Raw genomic sequence first — 21,332 nt, forward strand, 5'->3', positions numbered from 1 at the left:
CCGATAGTCAGAGCTACAGAGCCCTCACCTTTTCTGTGAGATTTCCAAAAGATGGTCAGCATTTCCTTCCCCAGCACGTCCGTGGACCATTGCACCATATTCAAAAGGATAGAACCGATAAGCTCTATCCTTTTGCAGGAGCAAAGCTGCATCAGCTGCTGACTTCTCTCTGTTGTTGCAGCCTGAATGAACAGCCTTCACACCAAGTTCAGTTTCTACAGGCTTCTATACTCGGTCAACTTCCAGTCCCAATAATATTGTTACGACTGCAACCTGGCAGCGCTTACTTATGGTGGGTTGCGGATCAGGAAAATATAGGCTGATCACTGATCAGAACGTGTCGCTCACTAAGTTGGATGACTTCAGTCACCGCTTAAGAATGGAGGTGTAGTAGTTACTCAGTGGAGTGATAGATTTTCCTTCTCAGTTTTATTCCTTTTCCTCTACCCTTACTCTAACTCTGCCACTGTTTTTCTTCTTCATCTCCCCCCCTCTTCTCTGTCAGCTCTTTCTCTCTCCCTCTCTCTCTCTCTGTCTCTCTCTCCTCTCCCTTCTCTCTCTGCTCTGTTTTCTCTCCCCATTTGGCCGATGCTCTGTTTTCAGAGTGAGGTCAGAGTGAGATAGAGCAGGAGGGCCTGCGCCTGTCTCTGTTACAGCCAGACACATTTAGAGCATAGCCTTTAATGCTAAGAAATAACCTTTTATGGGCTTGTTCAGCAGCATGACTCCCGGTGAGTACCAGTGGAAATTTCAACGCTCAAATGTTTTTAACTGCCTTTTTTTTTTTCTTCTTCTTCTCCAGATGCGGTGGAGGACAGGACCACTTAGCTTTAATATTTGCTGCTACAATAAATCTTTGTTGGGATAATATTAATTAACTCCTTTGACTCTTTTATTCCCTATAGTGATATGTCTTATTTTGGTAATTTAGAAGATAGTTCGCCTCTTTATTTTGCAATCTGTCCTTCAGCGAGGAGGTGGCCCGACATGGCTTCACGGTCATTGTGGACATGCGTGGCTCTAAGTGGGACAGCATCAAACCGCTGCTGAAGATCCTGCAGGAATCTTTCCCGTCTTGCATCCACGTTGCCCTCATCATCAAGCCAGACAACTTCTGGCAGAAGCAGAGGACCAACTTTGGCAGCTCCAAGTTTGAATTTGAGGTGAGTGATGCATTGTCATTTAGAGCAAAACCAATCCTTTTTCACTAATAATCACAGCAGTAGTTTTGCAAACTGGTTTAGTACTTGTCATTACTGTCTTTTATGGACACAACATTTGTAGGATTTCTCAAACTCATTATTTCTATCCAAATATAGTTGTAGTTATCATCTATGATGGTTTTGTTTTTTATTTTATTCCAAAAAAAAAAAATAAAAATAAAAAAACATGTCTAATTTGAAAATAATCAGCTCCCCCGCCCCTCTGATTGGCTCAGATTGGACTGCTGCACTGTGACAGCGGCAGTGTTCTGTCCCATGTGGCCATGCGTGGCTGGTATATTTAGTTCTGACCCAGTTGCCACAGAACCGGGACAAATAGGACATTCAAAGAATTTCATCCTAACTTCACTTACATACTTCCAAAGCGGTCCATTTTAGTTTTTCCTGCAACGTACTCTCAGTGATACTCCACACCCGAACAGGACGCCGTCGGTTTAATTCTCTCGGATTGGCAGCAAAGTTCAGGACCAGAGGGAGATAATCAAGACGGACTCAACGTGTAATCCTGTTAAGTTTTCACAACTGCTGCTGATCGTTACTGAAGTGGAAGATGTTTTCTCTGCAAATCCCAGCTGCCCTTTAGTTTACTGGGTGATAAAACAAACTGCTATTAATTATAGAAGCACTCACGCAGAGGAAATTTTCTTCCCACATTTTATTATTTATCACCGTACAAGCACTTCCTTGAAGAGGTTCAGATATCCGCCTTCCTCGTAACAGTGTAACTAATGTGAATATTCTCATAGATGCGGCTGTTGACATTCAAAACAAAAGCCGACCTCAGCTCCAGTTTAAAATCTGCCAATTTAAAAGGTGTTTTTATTATGTCTACCTTCCTCCAATGAACCCAGCACCTCCTGCTTTTGCTTCCTGTTAGTTTATAGTCTTGTGTTTCACTTTTATTAATGATAACACAATTTTTTTTCTTTTTCAGCATACCTTTTTAAACAATTCAGAAGAATTCAGCTAAAGAGTTGCATATTTTTTCTTGAAATTCTTTATTTAATGTAGGGGTGATGTTTTGAAAAGTTTAGAGCAGAAACAGAATTAAATTCCCGTGCTTTTTTTTTTTTTTTAGATGTTATTTTATCTTAATTGTTTTCTTTATTTTCCTTGATTTATTCATCATCTATTTAATGCCTTTTTTTAAATTATTCTATCTTGCTAACCCTCCCACAGACAGTGATGGTGTCCTTGGAGGGTCTGACCAAGATTGTTGACCCTTCCCAGCTCACGGCTGACTTTGACGGCAGCTTAGAGTACAACCATGATGACTGGATTGAGGTTTTGACGCTTTCTCTTTTCTATTTAATTTAAAGTTTTGTGGTGGAGCTAATTTAATAATTGGTTGAAACTTTTTTTTATAATTAGCTAAAACCTGCTGTGGGACAATTGAATTTCTAGCTTAGACCCTTTCATCCCAGGTGCGTCTCTCCTTCGAGACTTTTGCCAGTGACGCAGCGCGAGCGCTGGCACGCCTCGAAGAGCTCCAGGAAACCTTGTCCCAGCGCGATCTCCCACGGGACCTGGAGGGGGCTCGGCGGCTCATGGAGGAGCACGCCGCGCTCAAGAAGAGGGCTACGAAGGCGTCGATAGAGGAGCTTGATACGCAGGGCCGAAGACTGCTCCAGAGGCTACAGCTACAGACTGCGGGGGTCGGGGGTGGCGGTGAAGGGGGTTACAGTAACCGCGGCGTTGGAGCCAGCGGAGACTCCAACGACCACCATCATGGTCTTCACGCACACGCAGACGCGCACAATCTGGTTGCTAAAGTGACGGCGTTGTTGGATAAGCTCCACGGGACGCGGCAGAATCTCCAGCAGCTGTGGCACATGAGGAAGCTGAAACTGGACCAGTGTTTCCAGCTGCGGCTCTTTGAGCAGGACGCTGAGAAGGTCAGAGCGCTCTTCTTTAATTTGTCCATGTTGGAGTGTTTCACGTCTCCTGCATGTTAGGTGAAGATAAAACACACATGATCTAGTTAATCCTTGGATTTTTGACCTGCTTTGCACACAATTCCCCATGTAGATATAGACACACATATATCAAAGTTTCACTTCTACTTAAAAACGGTTCAATTGAATCATGGCACTTTGGTATCCTTCTGAACATTGACCAGATAAAGCAAGGCTCAGAAAGAAGACTATCAAAACTCTTGTAGCTCAAGGTTACAACACAACCTCTCAGACAACTTTATAATCCTGTGAACAAAGCTAACATTACAGTTTTGAAGTTTTATCCATGGGACTATGTGCAACCTCGCAGTACTTGGTTACAAGAGGAAATACAACCACATGTCGATGAGTCAGTTTGTTGAAATGGTAAAAAAATAAAAATAAAGGAGTTAAGAAAACCATTGAATGTTTGTCACTTCCTGGTTGCACCATCTTTTTGGTTATTAACCATAATGGGCATCATGGAGACAGACTGAGTTGGACTCCACCAATGACAGAGAAATACAGTTTTTGTCCCTAGAAATCATACTGGCAAATTCCAAAGACTCTGGGAGAACGTGGCTTGGACCGATGCAATAATACCAGGACATCCCATCAGTTGTCCGTTTATAAAATAAAGAAATGCTTTTCAATAAGAAAAAAATACACATGTAACCAGTGTGACTGAATTAGGGAAGGGGCTTGGTTTTGTTCTGGGGCTCGACAGGGCATAATTCAATTTCCAAGCTTCCAGGTCATTCTGGAGAGAAACAATCTGGTCAGAGTTAGAAAGCTCAGTTGCAGGTCATAGGTCGTCCACCACTAGGACAATCACTCAAAACAAACAGAAAGCATTTAAGACCACCTGAGAGAAAGAAAGAACATTGCACTATTATTAGATGGTCTTCCAGGATTCCATATTTTAATCCTCTATAATATGTTTCATGCTCAAATCAACAAGGCTTGAGAAGTGTGTTTCTCTGCAAGCTTCCATTTTCATTTAGTAAACTGTGTAAAATATCCAGATCAACTAACAGTCAGAAGCAATGTCTAATTTATTAAACATGGAGAAAATAATGGTGGATGTCATTAAACAGTTTTCAATTTCAGATATTTCTAATGCAGTTGCATTTTTATGGTCAATTAGAAGTAGTACCAACACATGTCTCTGCATATGACAGTCATATAGCTAATGAAAGATGTCTAATGTGTCACAATCCTGCATAAATCACAAGTATACGACTTCTGTTCACACTCTGGTGAACTATGAAGAACTTCTTAGTAGGAAAACAAACACAGCTAGTGTGTTTCTTCTATTGACTGTATCACAGCTGATCTCAGGGATGACATTTGTCTGTGGAAATGAGTTCTCAGTTGATGGATGAAAGGTTTTGAGTAAATACAGGCTCCTAACAGCAGGCTCCTCTTGTTCTCACTGTTGTCGTTACTCAGCATTTTGGAAATGAATCTTTTGAAGAACAGTTTTCTTTCTCTTCTCCGCCCTTTATATCTGTAGATGTTTGATTGGATCATGCACAACAAGGGGCTTTTTCTGACCAGCTACACTGAGATCGGAGGGAACCACCAGCATGCTGTGGAGCTGCAGACACAGCACAACCACTTTGCTATGAACTGCATGGTAAGAGTCAACCTGTTTTTTTTTGTTTGTTTGTTTTTTGCTGCTTTATCTGTGCTCACATATATCATTGCTATCAATGGATGACTAAAATAATGGAGGAAAAACCTCTCATCTGTGTGCTACCGTCACACAATGTGTTACAAATTCTTCTGTCCTGTTTCTGTTTCTCATACGACTCTTTTGAACAAAGCCAAGACTTTGCATTGTCATTGCCCGTCATGGAGCCGTTCCCAGTATTGACCCATTTCATGGTCCCTGTGCCGCTCCCGCAGTTTAGCGCTGCAGTATGTGGCTCAGCTCCGCATTTACATCTCTGCCCACTTGATCTGCTATATTTATTAGCCGGTCTGACAACTAAGAAATACAGCTGAGGACATTGGGTTGTGTCATCAGCATTCTTATAGTATCATGTTCTGCCACAAAAAGTGCGCCACTTCTTATCTGTGTTTTGTTATTACAGTTTTATTGCGTCCAGCTCCCTTTGATTAATGAACTTTTAATGGATTTATTTATAAATAAGCAATAAACCAAGCCTGAATCAGGCGCCGGTTTGCTCTAGGCGAAGGGATCGACACGCCATTACCTCTGAATCAAACTGCAGCCACCTTTCTACAATAAATAAAATTATAGTCAAGGGAGAAGTAAACGCACAGCTTTGGAGGCCTTCAAGTCTCTCGTGGCTTTACTGGTCTAACAAACTGCTGTCAGTGACAACGCGAGGCTAGTCACCGCCCACAGGTAGCTCAAGCTAAAACCAACCACAAACCCCTGAGAATATATCGATGGAAATTCTGTGCGCTTGAGAATATGATCACACTCTGCCCACACGCATATCCGCACAGTCAGGTTAGCTCTGAGTGACCACTGCCACCTCCACCCATTCTTTCACAGGAAGCTCTGCTTCCTCTTCCTGTTGCTTGCACGGCAGAATGGAAACACACAGTGTCAAACTGTGATTATAAATGTTCATGTACAAGGGCTACATGAATACTGTTATTTTTGTTAGGATTTTCCGCTACGTGCAGACTTTTACAGTAGAAAACAGATAAAATATGACACATCTGTTTGGTAGTTTGACACTTTTTGAAGCACAGCAAATCTGTGCTTCAAAAATATATCATTTTTTTTTATCAATAAGGATTATAGTGTTTAATCAGTTATCACTGGGGAGGATGTAACTATATTAAGTGTAGAGTAAATGCTAAGGAGGACTGTGTTATATCATTTAGGTGTTGTAATGTCTCCAGCTTTAAGCAGTTCATGTAGTGATGTTGCTGTTATGCCCCCTATGGGATGTTCTTTGCAAGTACAGCTGGTGAATTACAAATCTTTTTACATCTCTAGTCATTAACATTTTTCACATTTAATAAGGCGACTCATGCAAATATTGCAGGTGTACTTATTTTAATTTTGATATCAGAATACATTTATAAGATTGAGATTCAAAAAGTTGGACAAATCTAGGTACGATTCCCTAATATTGGTAAGAAATTCAATATGTCTCAGTTGTGACTCAGGAAGTAAAGCCTCAGGTTTGTTTAGTTTCTGTCTTCTTTATCTAAGTGATGTAATTGTGATTTAGTTGTACTTATCGATCCTTGTTTTTAAATATGACCCGTGTTGCTATATTTTTTAAAGAAAAAAAAAGTAAGGTAAAACACAACATTTTGTTTTATATATGGCACTTTATATTCAGCTCACAAAGCATCGGACAGGAGTAAATACAGGACTTGATCATTTTTATTTTATGAAACAGCAAATATCTCTACATTGCTTAGCTCTATGGTCATATGTTTCTCAATCTGCTACCTTTTTTCACATACCAATACTAGAACCAGTGTACACTGAGGCATAAATAGTTAAAGATTCAAAAACACAAATTTTCCCATCATACCTTTTATGTTCAGAAAGTCAGACAGAGTGCTGGGGTCACCAGATTTTTCAGTTTTCTCTAACAGGCAACTCGTCACACAGCCAAACCTTCTTCTAAGCTATGTCTGTGTTTTATTTTTGCCATTTAGTCATAAAAAGTTTGTATTTATGAAAATATTTTCAGTTGTAATAAACATGGAGAGTCAGATTTGGAAAACTAAGGATCCCTGATTAATTTTTGTTAAGTTAGTTTTGATTTAATGTTTCATTTGGTAAGCTATATATAGCATTTCGGTTACCGGGGAGACCGAAACTTAAACCTGTGGAGTTAATCCAATTAACCTGCTTCTTGTGCTACTTTATAAAAAGCTTAAAAGTTAAAATGTCGGCAACACTTTATTTGATGGGGTGTGCTTAAGACTTAACACTGTCATAAACATGACACAGTATCCGTCATGAACATGAAGGAGTCTTGATGAATGTCTGACTGTTGTCCTGAAGTGTCACTGAGGAAATTGTGACACTTTTATTGCAAAGTTGCTTTAAAAGTTGCATTAAAAGTCCATTAAAAGTGCCAATTTTGCATTAAAAGTGTTATTATTTACCAAATCATTCAAAGTTGGCCATTTTAATGGACTTTTAATGCAACTTTTAAGGCAACTTTGCATTAAAATTGTCGTTATTTACCGAATGACACTTAATGACTGCAGTCATAGGCATTCATAAAGACTCCTTCATGTTCATGACAGATGTTGTCATGTTTATGACAGTGTCATATCAGTCTTATGCACACAGTCAAATAAAGTGTTACCAAAATGTCTTACATTCAGTTCAATGAGCAGAAAAAGTGGTCATTTTCTGTTTTAGATAACAGTAATCAATTCATGTTATATATTTGTGTTTCAGACTTTTGTGCATAGGAAATAGCATTGGAAACATGTTTTTTTTTTTTTTAACTCAAGCACATTATGTCATCAGAAACTCTCACATGCCAGCTTTGACAACATGTGTGTTTAAACAAGTATAAACATACAATATTAAAACGAACAACAAAAATAAACATAATCTATTCTTAAATTACAAAAACGTAAATATATCTTATCATGTAGAGAATGTCGTAACTATATGATATTGATCAGTGTTATTTTGAATACAAAGCATATACAGAGTGTGGTTGAATCCTGTTCTCCATCGTCCATAAATCAACAATCGCAGTTCCAGTTTTTGCATGTGTTGTTTTCCAAGTCAGTGTAAGAAAGGACAAATGATTTTTCAGTCATGTGCTTCTGTAAAGACACGAGGAAAAAAAATGCAATTCAGATTATACCACTACATGGAAACTATATGTGCTCACTTACACACTGGAATCTGAAAACACCTCACCTTAAATATTCCACAGTTCATTACATACAGCTCTGAACGAGAGGTTTGGTTCTCAGTATTAGACACGTAGTATTTTACTGTACACCACGAGCCTTTTTAAAGAGAGACAATTAAAGTAAATGTCATCTTTAAAGACAAAAATATATATATTTTTAAAATTTGTGTTTCACTGTTTACAAAAATGTCGTACTTTTTTGGTACAAAGGTGTTTTACGCTTCACTTTCTCTTACCGATTTCTTCAAACAGTTTCTGGTTTTCCTGTATTGGCTTGATGCGGAGTCCTGCGAGTATGTTATCTGTTAAGAAATGCCAAATAATTGCACTTAGTTCCTGACCAATCTGAACAAAATGCCAAATATATCACTTTGTAAATCAAAGTTGTGGTCTGGCCATTTTAAGTGGGTTAAATCTTTTCCAACGCGATAATGTTCAGCACAGACTTCAAATTTTACACAATTTGATCAGTCGCAAGAAATTTCTGCCATTTTTACAGTATTTAAAATGTACTTACAAACAACGCTCAGAGCGAGCACTACTGCAACCAACAGAAGGCACAGCAAGGCCAGCCCCAACGTGGTTCTCTGGAAGAACACTAGTTACCAGAGAACACGTTACAAACACTTCTGAGGGCTTTTTACCCTGGAGTATTTGCTTTAACTGCACACATCTTTAAACTTGAAGCACATTACCTAATTGCTCTGTTTTCGGCGATGCTGTGTTTCCATTCGGGAGAGGCCATCTTAAAGTCATGTACCTTCTAGGGAGAGGCAGACTGTTGATCTGTGGTCGGTTGGAAGTGTCATTACTTTGCTGGGAGGCCCTGCTAGCCGGGTGAGTGGCTCCTCTTGGCACCGGCACAACCTCTCTTCGTCCTACATCAATACCAAGAGTGTCTCCGTTTTCATATGTGTCATCTTGGTCTTCCCACTGGTCAGGATCCATTGCCATGTATTCATTGTCTGGACTCTCGCCTGGTTGAGGGCCCTCCATTGTTGAACCGCGGGGCCGTCTGTGAGTCAGCTCATGTTCCGCGTGCCTAAAATACCTCACAGGTGTCTGTGGATGCAAATAACCTGGTGGGCGGGAGAGATTTTCATCTGCATTCATCAAAAAAAAAAAACATCAGAGAGATCCCACCTGCCTCTAAGACGAACCGCTTAGTCTCTGGCATTAAAGTCAGAAAAAGACGATTTTTTTTGATTAGTGTACAATGATGCAGTGTTCTGCTTAAGAGCATTCACAGCTAATCAAAGAATCGGAAAGTTTATCTGTAATCAGGGTCACACAAGCTGCACACGAGTATATTGTTTTTCTGCCTGGAAATATTTACGTAAAGAAACATAGGAAACGTAGGACCTGTAATCTGGTTATTTGCTTGTAGTTTGTATACAAGGAGATGTGTGGTAGAGATTAGTATTGTTCCATTAAAGACCTTTGGGTCATGGGTTTGCATAAAAACATGTTAAACAATACTATCCCATATGCACAACTGTGGCTTTCATTGTTTTGGAGGATTGTCTTTTTCTCACTCAGGAGAGAACAAAAACTGCTCTTGAAACTGAAACACAGCATTTAAATATCAAAAAATAAAAATTGTGTTTTGGTTGTTTATTATATTACTTTTATTTGACCCATATGACTCCATTTTTGCTGGTATATGTGTTCGCATCAGGAGTTTTTGTTTTTGCTTTTGTGTCCCCACAGTTGTTCTGAGCTCATTTTAGAAATTTCGGGACTCCATCCCTTTTCCTTTTTTTTTTTTTTCCTCTCGCTTTTGTGTTAAATTTGGCTTTATCCTCCATACTTTGTGTATTTCTCTCAGTTTTTACTCCATCACTTATTCTTTGATCCTTTGCCACTCCTCAGTTTGAAACGAAACACCTTTTTCTGTTCCTGTTAAACCCATCCGCACTGTCTCCTCATACATTTATTTTGTATAAACGCCCTGTGTGTTTTGAGTATCCCGCTACGTTGCCCCTCTTTACCCTCTCTGAGTGTGCAAGTGCTTGTGAATTAGCGTAGATGTTCTTAGGGTCTCATAATATCTTTTTTTTTTAAAGAACTGTGACTGTACAAGACTGATTTTGGCTGTGCAAATTCCGATTATTCTCATAAATAGTTTTTAGTTCTTGACACCGTCTTCCAACAAACCAAACTAGGAGAATTGTCTTTTTCTCTGGTAAAGATATAAATATATTATAGGTAAAGATATAATAAAATATATGCAAACCCTAGCTTAAATAATGCAAAAGGTACTCTATCTTTTTAGATTTTCTACACTGAAAATGCATAAGCACCTACATTTTTTTTGCCGTCATCCTCTTTTGAGATTGAACTGTTTTTTGGGTTGTAGCTGTTGTTTTTTTTTTTATTGTTTTTTTTTCCACACGTTGTAATTAAAACAAGCGACCTCGGTGCCATAATGGGCTCCAGGAGCCGTAATTGAATAGAATAATAACTGGCTGTTAACACAGTTGTTAATTAGCATTTGCTGATCCATGCCTATCTTCACAAAACAGCTTGAAGCTGGTACATTAGAAAAAGCCTAAAAGATTAAAAGGTAAATGGCCTTTTTTATTAATCACACGTGGGTACGCTTTCCAAGCGGATGACTTTTTAATGTCCCTGAAGGTGTTTGCGGGTGTGTTTGTAGGATTTACGTGTGTTTTGTTTAAGTTACCTTCTCTGTGAACACACTTGTGGCCACAGCATTTTACGAGCTGCACGTTTCAGCTGCTCTGTAGCAACACAGTCAGGCTTAATTATCGGAAAACATAGTTGTGGCTTCATGCATCAGGGTACTCAAATTGTAACAAGAGCGCAGTAAGCGCTTTACCTGAAACCCTGCTAATTTATATGGTCAGAAACGATAACATGCTTGACCTACTTACATCTTTTTCTTTTACAACTCTTTCTTTGCCCCCGTTTTGAAACACAGAACGTGTACGTGAACATCAACCGGATCATGTCAGTTGGAAATCGGCTCCTGGAGTCGGGCCACTACGCCTCCCAGCAGATCCAGCAGATCTCAGGCCAGCTGGAGCAGGAGTGGAAAGCTTTTGCAGCGGCGCTGGACGAACGCAGCACTCTGCTGGAGATGTCTGCCAGCTTCCACCAGAAAGCCGATCAGGTGCAGTCACGCCATTCAAATGCACGTCTTGTGATATCAGCAGGTAAAACAATGGGAACATTCCAGCTGTTGGCAGGATATGTTGATGCTTTTGTGTCATTATAAGTCCAAAACAAATCTGTGCATCAACAGAGCACCTCCATCCTTCACTCACTCTAAGATACTTTAAGCTAATCCTCCTTTTTTTTGTCCCATTTTTTTTCTTGTAGTTGATGTTTGGGTTCATTTGGACTCGTATAACAAGCTTTAATACAGTGTGCAAAGCCGCTCCAATATTTCATGGTGGGAAAATATTTTCTAACAGTTGTGTTCAGCCTTATTTTGACCAGTCTACCTTCCTTCGTGTGTTTACTGTGTCCTCTACGCTGCTTAAGGCTTTAATTCACCAATGGCTCTCATCTTGCTGCCATTAGATGGAAGGCTATTTATTGGTAGATTTGCAGCTGCACTTTTTTCTTTCTATATTCAGATGACTAACTGAGCAGAGGTTAGTCACATGTTCAAAACAAAAGCTGTGAACTTGAAACTCTTGTGAAAAAAAACTTAGCAAGGCAGTATAGATCTTGAAAAACTGTTGCAGATCTTGGCTAAGCTGAAGGTAGACGATGTACAAAACGAAAATGAAAACAAACATTTTATTCTTACTCGGTCGAGTGATCATGAGTCAGTTTTGTTGTTCTCAAAAACCTTTCGCAATAAAAAATAAATAAATAAATAAAAGGTGCTGCAGTGTTCCGAGCGCATATTTGAGGTGGTGGTGTGTGTTATATGTTTGTCTTGGTTATTTCCTAACCAGTACATGAGCAAGGTGGAGCCGTGGTGTAAAGCGTGCGGAGAAGGAGAGCTGCCCTCTGAGCTGCAGGAACTAGAAGATACCATCCACCATCACCAGGGACTGTATGAACACATCACCACTGCATACTCAGAGGTCAGCGCACCGAAACAAACGCGCACAAAAACAAAAACAAAAACTCGTATGCAAAACAATGATTTTTTTCATGGAGATAACTCTTGTATGCAAAGGTGTAGAGAATATTTTTCAAATATTCTCACACGCACAAACATCATGCAAATTATTTCAACTGATCCTTTGTGCTTAGCTCGTGCTGTAAGCAGTGATAAACACTGTACTGTGATGAGGGTCCTGACGATGTCAAACATCATAATACTCTTTGCAAGAGTAAAAAACACACAAAACAAAACAATAAATAAATAAAAATTTAAAAAAAATGTAACTTAAACTCTTTAGATGTTTTCCAGCATATGAAACCACACTTCCTTGTCTCCAGGTGAGCCAGGATGGCAAGGCCTTACTGGACAAGCTGCAGCGACCTTTGACTCCGGGAAGTGCCGATTCGCTGATGGCGTCGGCGAACTACTCGAAGGCGGTGCACCACGTCCTGGACATCATCCACGAGGTGCTGCATCACCAGAGGCAGCTCGAAAACATCTGGCAGCATCGCAAAGTTCGCCTGCACCAGCGCCTGCAACTGTGCGTCTTTCAGCAGGACGTGCAGCAAGTAAGCGACGGATGCAAACGTGACAGGAGTAAAAAAAAAAGAAAAAAAAAAAAACCTTTGCTGAGATAGACGCTGCAGGAAGGTTCTGTTCAGTGTTGCCTCATGGCTTCCTGCAGCAAACACACCTGCTTTGTCTCTTTGCTTCTTAGAAAAGACAAATAACTTCGGCAGCTAATCTGTGCGATATTGTGTTAACGTCACTGTGTAATTATCTGCATCAGCAGCTTTTTTAGCGCTCTTTTTTGCGCAAGTCCATCTGTTGGACTGTCTGGAAACCCTGAATCTTCCGTCAAAACTGGCGATTTGCTCTGTCGTGTCGTCTCTCCGTCTCCACCCTGCAGGCATCTGCCCTTCTCTGCCCCGCTTCCCTTTCCACTTGGGTTTCTCAAGCTTTCCCTCTTTATTGTCTGTGTTTCTGCCTCTCTGCGCTCCTATCCGCGCTTTCATCACCCTTTTCTCTTGGTAGTGGTTTCCATGGTGATGCAATTTACTGTCACATAAAGTGTCGAGAGCATTTGGTTCGTCCCTTGAAAACATTCTCTCAGAGACCTTGAAATCCCTTTCATTGCCACAAATGGGGTGTGTCCATCTGTTTTGATTGATATTAGTGTAATTATGTTGGAAGATTTGTAGCTTATCACACCCACATTGGAAATGTTTGCACTTTACGCTGCGTTGCATCTGTTGGTAATTGTTCTTAATTAAAATATTAAAATAGAAGGAGTGAGAAGAAAAGTGGCACAAATTGAAAAAGGGATTTTGCAACATCAGAGATATTAAATCTAGAAATTGTTCTTAGTTGATTTATTTACAGCCTTTTGGGATTTTTTTTTTTGCACCCCCTGCTGACTGACATTGTGTACTGCTCTATCAGAAAAAGCTTCTATTTTAAATTGCTGGGATATTTATCTGCTTCAAGGTGCTGGACTGGATAGAAAACCACGGCGAGGCCTTCCTCAGCAAACATACCGGTGTTGGAAAGTCTTTGCACAGAGCCAGAGCTCTGCAAAAGAGGCATGAAGACTTTGAAGAGGTTGCACAGGTGAGTCTTTGCAGTTATTGTTTTCTACTGATGCAAAACCAAGAGATAACCTTTTTTTGTTTGTTTGTTGTTTGGTTTTTCTTTATCCCCATTCCTAAGACATTTATATTTCTACCTTATAAAATACATGAAAGCCCACCAGAGAAAATTCAAGATCAGCAACTCAATTATTTGTTGATTTGTTTGAATCTTTCTGCTCCAGTGACACAGTTTCACACTGCAACACATACTTCCCGACTATTAATGCATTTAATAAGTGGGAATGAATCAGATATTGGGACAAAATCACATGGTGCACAATTATTTATTCCCTTGAGGTCATTATTTCTCTAACCCCGCAGCTTTGATATGGGATGTAGATCTCTGCGATGGCAATGGAAGAAGGTTGATCTAGTCATTTCTGTGTTGATTTGGTGTTATGCTGGATCAACATATATTTAGTTTGCTAGTACAGACCACCTATGTGGCTCATAGAACCACAGATCATCGACTGTACAATTCATTCAGCTCCAGGTAATGTCCTAAAGGTTTGTAGACAAGTATATTTAAATAAACGCTACAGTTGCGTTTATTTTTAAGTGACAGGGGTGATTTTGCAGTTATTTCTTAATTAGTTTTTTTTTATTATTATTATTCTGCCTGAACAAATGTGCTCAAATTAATAGTTGAATTTTTCAGAAGTTTTCAGATTAATTTATTTGAATGATTTTCACATATATCATTTTAATCGATGGCAACACATGTTCTGCGTAGATATGGGCTTTAAAACTGGTTGCATGTGTTGTCAGGATATGCTTTGTTTAGCGCTCCGTGTTTTAATTTCAGAACACCTACACCAATGCTGACAAGCTGCTGGAGGCAGCAGAACAGCTGGCCCAGACTGGAGAGTGTGACCCAGAGGAAATCTACCAGGCCGCCCACCAGCTAGAGGATCGCATCCAGGACTTTGTGCGGCGTGTCGAACAGCGTAAAGTCCTGCTGGACATGTCTGTTGCATTTCACACTCATGTCAAAGAGGTATCTCGTTCCCTTCTTCTTGGCTCTTCCTGAAACCAGGTTAAGCTGCAGTGCCGCATTCAATTTTTGCCGAAAGTAGAAAAGCACAATCAGCCCAGGGACACTTTTTATTTCCTTGCGGAATTGCAGATGAATAAAATAACGCCAGCTAATTAAAGGAGAAATTATGTTGAGAGACATCCTAAAATGTAAACATGTTGCGGCATGGTTTTATTGCTCTTAGTGAAGCCTGCATGCCAGGAAAGCTTGGGCGTCCTGGCTGCTAATAAACTGCAGTCAGAAATAAGGAAAACTGTGATGCAGATATCTTGTAATAGAAGCAGGAAGGAGTGCATTTCTTGTTCCAGTATGATCAACAAGGTAAATCTGCCATTGGCGAACCCACAAACTATCCATTTTCAATTACAACTAATAGTCCGACTACAGACAAACACAAAGAAAATGAGTTTCCTCTTATTTCTGCGTGATGACATGCAAGACCTGTGTTGTTTGTATGTTCACTTATCAGTCAAGGAAAACTGTTTGTACTGCAGATTTAGTTTTCATCAAAGCTCGCCTTGAAATTGTCAGCCAAAACAGAAACACTGAATATTTAGGTAGAGGACAAATAGATGACAACCACCGTGAGAGTGCTCTTAAATCGACCTGAATGACATGCGCACTTGTCTAATGTATGACATATTGTTTACAGTGGGAACAATACCAGAAACATATTTATGGTTATGTGCACAACTTGAGTATTATTTAAGCTGCTGTTAGCAGATTCTGCATCTCTGTGTTTTGTCCATAATGGAGGGAAAACGCACTTCTTTCTCTGGCACTAAAACGTCAAACCTTAGAAATGATGTAACGGAAAGCTTTTGTGGTGTTAAAATTGCACCTTTTTCTTTTTTTAAACCTCGTTGCACCATTTCATGAATCGGCTGCTTGTTTGTTGAGCTGATAAAGAACTGCTTATGTACTCCTGGATTTTTTTAAAACCTTTTTCTTTTTCCTTCTTTTTTCTGCCTGTTAATTTTAGCTGTGGACATGGTTGGAGGAGCTTCAAAAAGAACTGCTGGATGATGTGTATGCTGAGTCGGTGGAAGCAGTGCAGGACCTGATCAAGCGATTCGGTCAGCAGCAGCAGACCACCCTGCAGGCGACAGTCAATGTTATCAAGGAGGGAGAGGACCTCATACAGCAGCTCAGGTGAGCGAGAACGCTCGGCTTAACTGGGGAATCGCAAGCCGTGATGATTCTCACTCGGTGGGGCGAGCCAAATTGTACGCACACCTCCTGGATAAGAAAAGTTCACTCACAATTAATAGGATGTTACACGGTGTATTACTGCTGTGGAAAATGATCAAAGTGGGTCGTGCAGACACAGTTTTTCAAGCAAGTTTCAAAAACTAGAAAACCGCAGCGTTTCCAGTTGCAGTCAATGTCGATTGCGTTTGCAGAGACTCCGCTATCTCGAGCAACAAGACCCCTCACAACAGCTCCATGGCCCACATTGAGAGTGTCCTGCAGCAGCTGGATGAGGCCCAGGGTCAGATGGAGGAGCTGTTCCAGGAAAGGAAGATCAAACTGGAACTCTTCCTGCAGCTCCGCATCTTCGAGAGGGACGCAATAGACGTGAGTTGTTGGAAGATTTCAAGGTTTATGTTTTCCAGATTGTTTTTGCTTTGAATGTTTATAAACTAGATAAAGAACAAACATGTTTGGGGTCTGATGGGAAAGTAGGTACTCTGTAACACACACACACACACACAAAATAAATATTTTGTGGTAAAGGTGCGTAACAGCAAATCAAAGGGGATTTTGAGCTTATGGGTCGTTTCATAATAAAAGGGAGATTTGGTCCTGTAGGGAAGACCCCTGCTGGTTTAAAGCTCGGCTGAAATCACAACACGGCTCTCTCGTTTGCTACTTTTGAAAGGCATTTAGTTCCACTTGATGCATCACATCCACTTACTCATTCATTCAGTTTTTTTTTTGAAACAGCGGTCTACTATGTTGTATCCACTTACTCCTGAGCATCCCACTGTGACACTGAATGCTTTCCTTAGCTGGTGCTAGGATATGATGACTGTTTTATTTCAACATTTTATTTTATTTCTCATATGAGCCGTCGAATCATGGCTCTGTAAGCCACTTCCGATGCTTGGAGCAAGAATAAAAGCTTAAGGTGATCCGGGCTATTGGATGTTGTATCACGTGTAAAAGCATGAAATGTGTATGAAGAAGTAAAATGTCTAATTTCATGCCACGTAACTTATAGTATACTCATTGGACTCCGTTTTTTTAAAATCTCAGTATGTCTTTTTGTGATGTTACATGATAGGCTAACACAATGGTTTAGTTTTTAGTTTTTAAGAAATAAAATCTGAAAAGTGTTTCATTCATTTTTATTTCCCCATAATCTGATTCCCCAGAACAAAAGCCAGCACAACTAGTTGCCTGTAAATTATTCTCATTAAATGCAGCATCAACCTAAAGGCGAGTAGATTAGTCTGTCAAATCTTCCCTATTAGTTGTGCCCTTTAAAAGTCTGACTTTTACCAATCATTAGTCCTTTAAATAGTTCATCATAAGCAACATAGGAGACACAGCAGACATGTAGAATACTCCAAAATAAAACTTCTTAGTCGTCTGCAAAATGCTATTTGTGGCTGAAAGCTGCACATCTTCTTGAACACACACACACACACACACACACACTGAGTGAAACATTATGGCAGCAGCTTCATGCTGTTGGGATGTTTTCCTTTATCAGGCAATCTGGCAACCCATTTGGGATGGGATTTTAGGGGTCTCACCTTCCAGCTGGACAACTTACCCTAAAGTTACAACCAGAGCAAATCAAAGCAGATGTTAGAATGTCTTGCAGACCTGAAGCCAGGTGAGACTTTCTTAAAAATGCAAAAAAATTGAGCTATATAGCAAAAAAATATAAATGTAACCATAGAGGGGATAAAAATACTTGTTCAACACATTTTCCGTATTTTTTGCAATTTTTGGAACCGTTGTAGAATTTCTTTTTCATTGAACAATAATGCACCACTTTGTGTTGGTTCACCACCTAAAAAATGCAATACGATGTGCTAAAGATTGTATTTCTAATATGACAGAAGTAAATAAATTAAGTCAGTATAAACAGTTCTTCATGCATTAAAAAGCTCTGTCGTTTTTTTTGGGTCTCTGTTGTCCAGGAAACCGGATTAGCTCTGCACGTCAGGCCAGGTAAAGGTGGTGAATCTGCTAATCACGCTCAAAGCGCTGAAGTACGCCCACAAGCACACATGCAGACACAGGATTAATATGACACAGAGCTCAAGCATGAAGATGGGTGGAGGACGGATTTATTTTCCTCTTTTTTTTTTCCCCTGCTCCCACACACACTTGTGAAAGTTTGCAATACGGTACCTCCTCCTGGCACGACTGGTGGTGTGAGACTGTGTGTCTAAGAACAAGGCGAAGGTGAGACATAGCCTCATCCATTAGTTCTTGCCTGGCTGAGGTTCCACTCCTCGCAGTTACGTAAAGCCAATAAAAAAAATAAATTAAAAAAAATAGAGAATAAGGATACTAACAGTGTCTCCTCCACTCATTAGTTGTCCTGATAGATGAAGGAAATGGTCTTTTTGTACTCAGAAGGCATTTTACTCAACTGTAAGAGGAGAGGAAGGCAAAGTTCAAATGAATGCTTGGTGAGTTGTGTAAACCTTTCTGCTAATTTTGAAATATTGTTGTTGTTATTGGTTATAATGGGGTAATTTGTATTATTGGGTACACAATGGATTGTTAATGTTATCCTGTAGGAACACAGGATAATTTGGAAAGCTTTCCTACAGAGAACAGTTTAAGAAGTTCACGTTCCTGTAGTCTTTGTTTTTCAGCAAGCAGACTTTATTTTGTAGAAAATATTGTATAGCATTTTGTTTATTGATAGCAATGCTACGGGTGTCAAAATATATCTTTACACCTACAAAGCTATATTTTATAGCTTGGCTTTTTGTTGAGATTTAACAAAGGAATTTTTGTTCCTCGTTATTTTGGGATCAATCATTGCTTTCTGGGAAATCTTCCAGTAAATCTTGACTGTTCTTGGGCCCACAGACATGTAAAACATCATGTAAGCAATTGGAAAATAATATTTGTCCATAATGTTAAGAAAATGAAATGAAAAACTATATGTCAATATGAGTGTTCACATTTGGTTAAATTGCTGCGTAACTTGATTTTAACAAGTGGCCAAATCGCTGGAAATGTAACTTGTGCAGATCTGTTTAGTTTCATTATGGTTGCAAAGTGAACTGTGTATATTAATGGTTTAATTTGTCCAAAACATGATTTAGGTTTCATATTAATTCTATCACAGAGTGGGTTGAACTTCTACTTAATAAAAAAAATTTAAATTTGTGTTTTAAATCAAATCTCAATATGGAGCTTAATATACATTAATGGTTGTAATGACCAAATCTTTTGTCAAAGTGTGAACGTTGACTGTAAAGAATCCATTCTAGAACAAAAACGAAGGAAAATAAATACTGTGTCAGCTGAGGAGATCCCGTTCCTGATGTTTCATTTCAGGATTCTTTTACTGATTGCTTCTCTTGTTTTGGCCAAGATGCATAAAGCTACAAAACCTCGTCCACCCACTTTTTTTTTTTTTTTTTTTTAACATGTCTTTGTGTTTCTCTTTTTGCTCTACTCTTGTCTTCTTGAGAGGGGGTCTTCTCAAAAACAAGATGGCGGTTCCTCAGTTGAGAGCAACAGCTGCCAAATCTTCTCATTTTTATTAATGCACAGAGAGTGAATTTTTGCCACCATGTGACGATCACTCATAAAAACCGTTAGTGTTGCTTTTATACTATTGTTCATGTTCTTCAGTTGTATCGTTAAAGCGATTTCTTTCAAGTTTATATGGCTTTGCAACAGCTGAAGAGAGCGCAGCTTTGGGTCAAGCCCTACATTTGTTCTTGTCACTTAAAAACTTGTCATGATTAGATGTCGCCTTCATGAACCACTTGTTAATAAAAACAAAAAGAGTACATACAGTCTTTGTAATTGTAGTCACTTAAAAAGACAAATTGACAAGAAAAACCTAATTTACCTTCATGCTGAGGCCCAAGTCTTTATTTTAGACAAATTCTGTCAAAAACATTTCAGCAATGGTCCACCTTGTTTTTTGTTTTTTTTAAAGCTCTGTGACAGACAGAGCTGAACAGCACCAGGACAGAGGGAAGCCCAGTATCATGATTCAGGCGGCGTGGGCAGTCGGTGACAAGCACCGGTATCTCGGTACATCTGCTCCGCCAGCCGTGAAATACCACGTTGTCGTGTTGTTGCTATTTGTTACTATGGGAGTCATCAAAATTGTTTGTAGTGTTTAAAGTTTAAATAGTTCCAACAACACGTACTCTGAGATTCACAGCCGACCATAACGTTACATCTGCAGAATGGCTTTTGGTCCAGCTTTCCTCAGTGTTAGGAGAGCAATAGAGGTAAAAGAAAGGAATCCTTTTTGCGTATTTACTGAATGCCTGCTTAAACTGATGAATTCAACCTTTTTTGTTTTTTTTTTTTGTTTTTGTTTTTTTTCTGTCGCACAGATCATCTCAGACCTGGAGTCATGGAATGAGGAACTGTCCAAGCAGATGAATGACTTTGACACAGAGGACCTGACCCTGGCTGAGCAGAGGCTTCAGCACCATGCAGATAAAGCACTTACCATGAACAACCTCACCTTTGACGTCATCCACCAGGGGCAAGAGCTGCTGCAGTATGTCACAGAGGTCCAGACATCTGGTGAGAGACAAACATTTGGAAAAAAAAAACAAAACAGCAAATACCCGGGGACATTGAGGCGCTTTTCTGAAACAACATAAAAACAGCAGCTCAGAGTCTGTAGCCATCATAAGAGCAGCCTCTGCATTTTTTTTTTCTTTTTATAAAATATCCCCCTTTGACTTCAGGGAAAAATTAAAAGGTTGTTCATATATTGCACATAGTGATTATTTCAAGAATGCTGTCATAATACATGGCATTTTTCTGCTCATGTTTCAAGTTAGAAGAAAGAATCAAATACAATCGGCATCATTCATGTCACGAATGTTGGTTTTATTTTAATCCGATACGATTACTAGTATTTCTTTGCCATGTAAGCATAGAATTTACATATATATATATAAAAAAAGAATAGTTAGTGACCTTGGACTGCTTTCGCTTTCATTACAGCTGCATATTTAAAAGGAAAAAAAAAATCACTGGAATAGAAAGATGGGGAGAAAAAAAACAATAATTATATGTTGGCTTAGTAAAGTGTTTATTATTCCAGGTGTGGAGCTGCTATGTGACAGAGACGTGGACATGGCGACGCGGGTTCAGGACCTGTTGGAGTTCCTTCATGAGAAGCAGCAGGAGCTGGACCTGGCTGCAGAGCAGCACAGGAGACACCTGGAGCAGTGTGTCCAGTTAAGACATCTGCAAGCTGAAGTCAAACAGGTACTCACTTTATGGGATTGGGGGAAAAAAACAAAAACAACCACAAGATTGTGTCTGTAAGAGACAGTAATACCACATGAAA

General features: G+C 39.6%; 2 protein-coding genes across 9 annotated transcripts in view; one reads left to right on the top strand and one right to left on the bottom strand.

Moving 5' to 3' along the window:
- The window catches only part of triob (trio Rho guanine nucleotide exchange factor b), a 94,254-nt gene that overhangs the window by 26,911 nt on the left and 46,011 nt on the right, over positions 1-21,332 (top strand). For 7 of the 8 annotated variants that reach the window (XM_016668732.1, XM_016668632.1, XM_016668556.1 and 4 more), the window contains exons 4-16: positions 971-1,163; positions 2,403-2,507; positions 2,648-3,118; positions 4,674-4,796; positions 10,991-11,182; positions 11,979-12,110; positions 12,472-12,702; positions 13,622-13,744; positions 14,570-14,761; positions 15,783-15,952; positions 16,204-16,378; positions 20,359-20,554; positions 21,084-21,250. In XM_016668732.1, coding sequence (XP_016524218.1) covers positions 971-1,163; positions 2,403-2,507; positions 2,648-3,118; positions 4,674-4,796; positions 10,991-11,182; positions 11,979-12,110; positions 12,472-12,702; positions 13,622-13,744; positions 14,570-14,761; positions 15,783-15,952; positions 16,204-16,378; positions 20,359-20,554; positions 21,084-21,250 — 2,470 coding nt within the window. Of the gene's footprint in view, positions 1-639; positions 732-970; positions 1,164-2,402; positions 2,508-2,647; positions 3,119-4,673; positions 4,797-10,990; positions 11,183-11,978; positions 12,111-12,471; positions 12,703-13,621; positions 13,745-14,569; positions 14,762-15,782; positions 15,953-16,203; positions 16,379-20,358; positions 20,555-21,083; positions 21,251-21,332 lie in introns of those variants that run through there. The other variant, XM_016668588.1, reaches the window with a different exon arrangement.
- On the bottom strand, positions 7,428-9,177 carry LOC103152388 (uncharacterized). Its single transcript, XM_007573215.2, has 5 exons — positions 8,742-9,177; positions 8,564-8,644; positions 8,283-8,348; positions 8,052-8,143; positions 7,428-7,954 (listed from the first exon to the last, which is right to left on the bottom strand). The coding sequence occupies exons 1-5, from the start codon at positions 9,157-9,159 to the stop codon at positions 7,871-7,873; spliced, it is 741 nt and encodes a 246-aa protein (XP_007573277.2). The 5' UTR covers positions 9,160-9,177; the 3' UTR covers positions 7,428-7,870.

Source organism: Poecilia formosa, unplaced genomic scaffold (genome assembly GCF_000485575.1).
Source record: "Poecilia formosa unplaced genomic scaffold, Poecilia_formosa-5.1.2 Scaffold0, whole genome shotgun sequence".
Classification (NCBI taxonomy): domain Eukaryota; kingdom Metazoa; phylum Chordata; class Actinopteri; order Cyprinodontiformes; family Poeciliidae; genus Poecilia; species Poecilia formosa.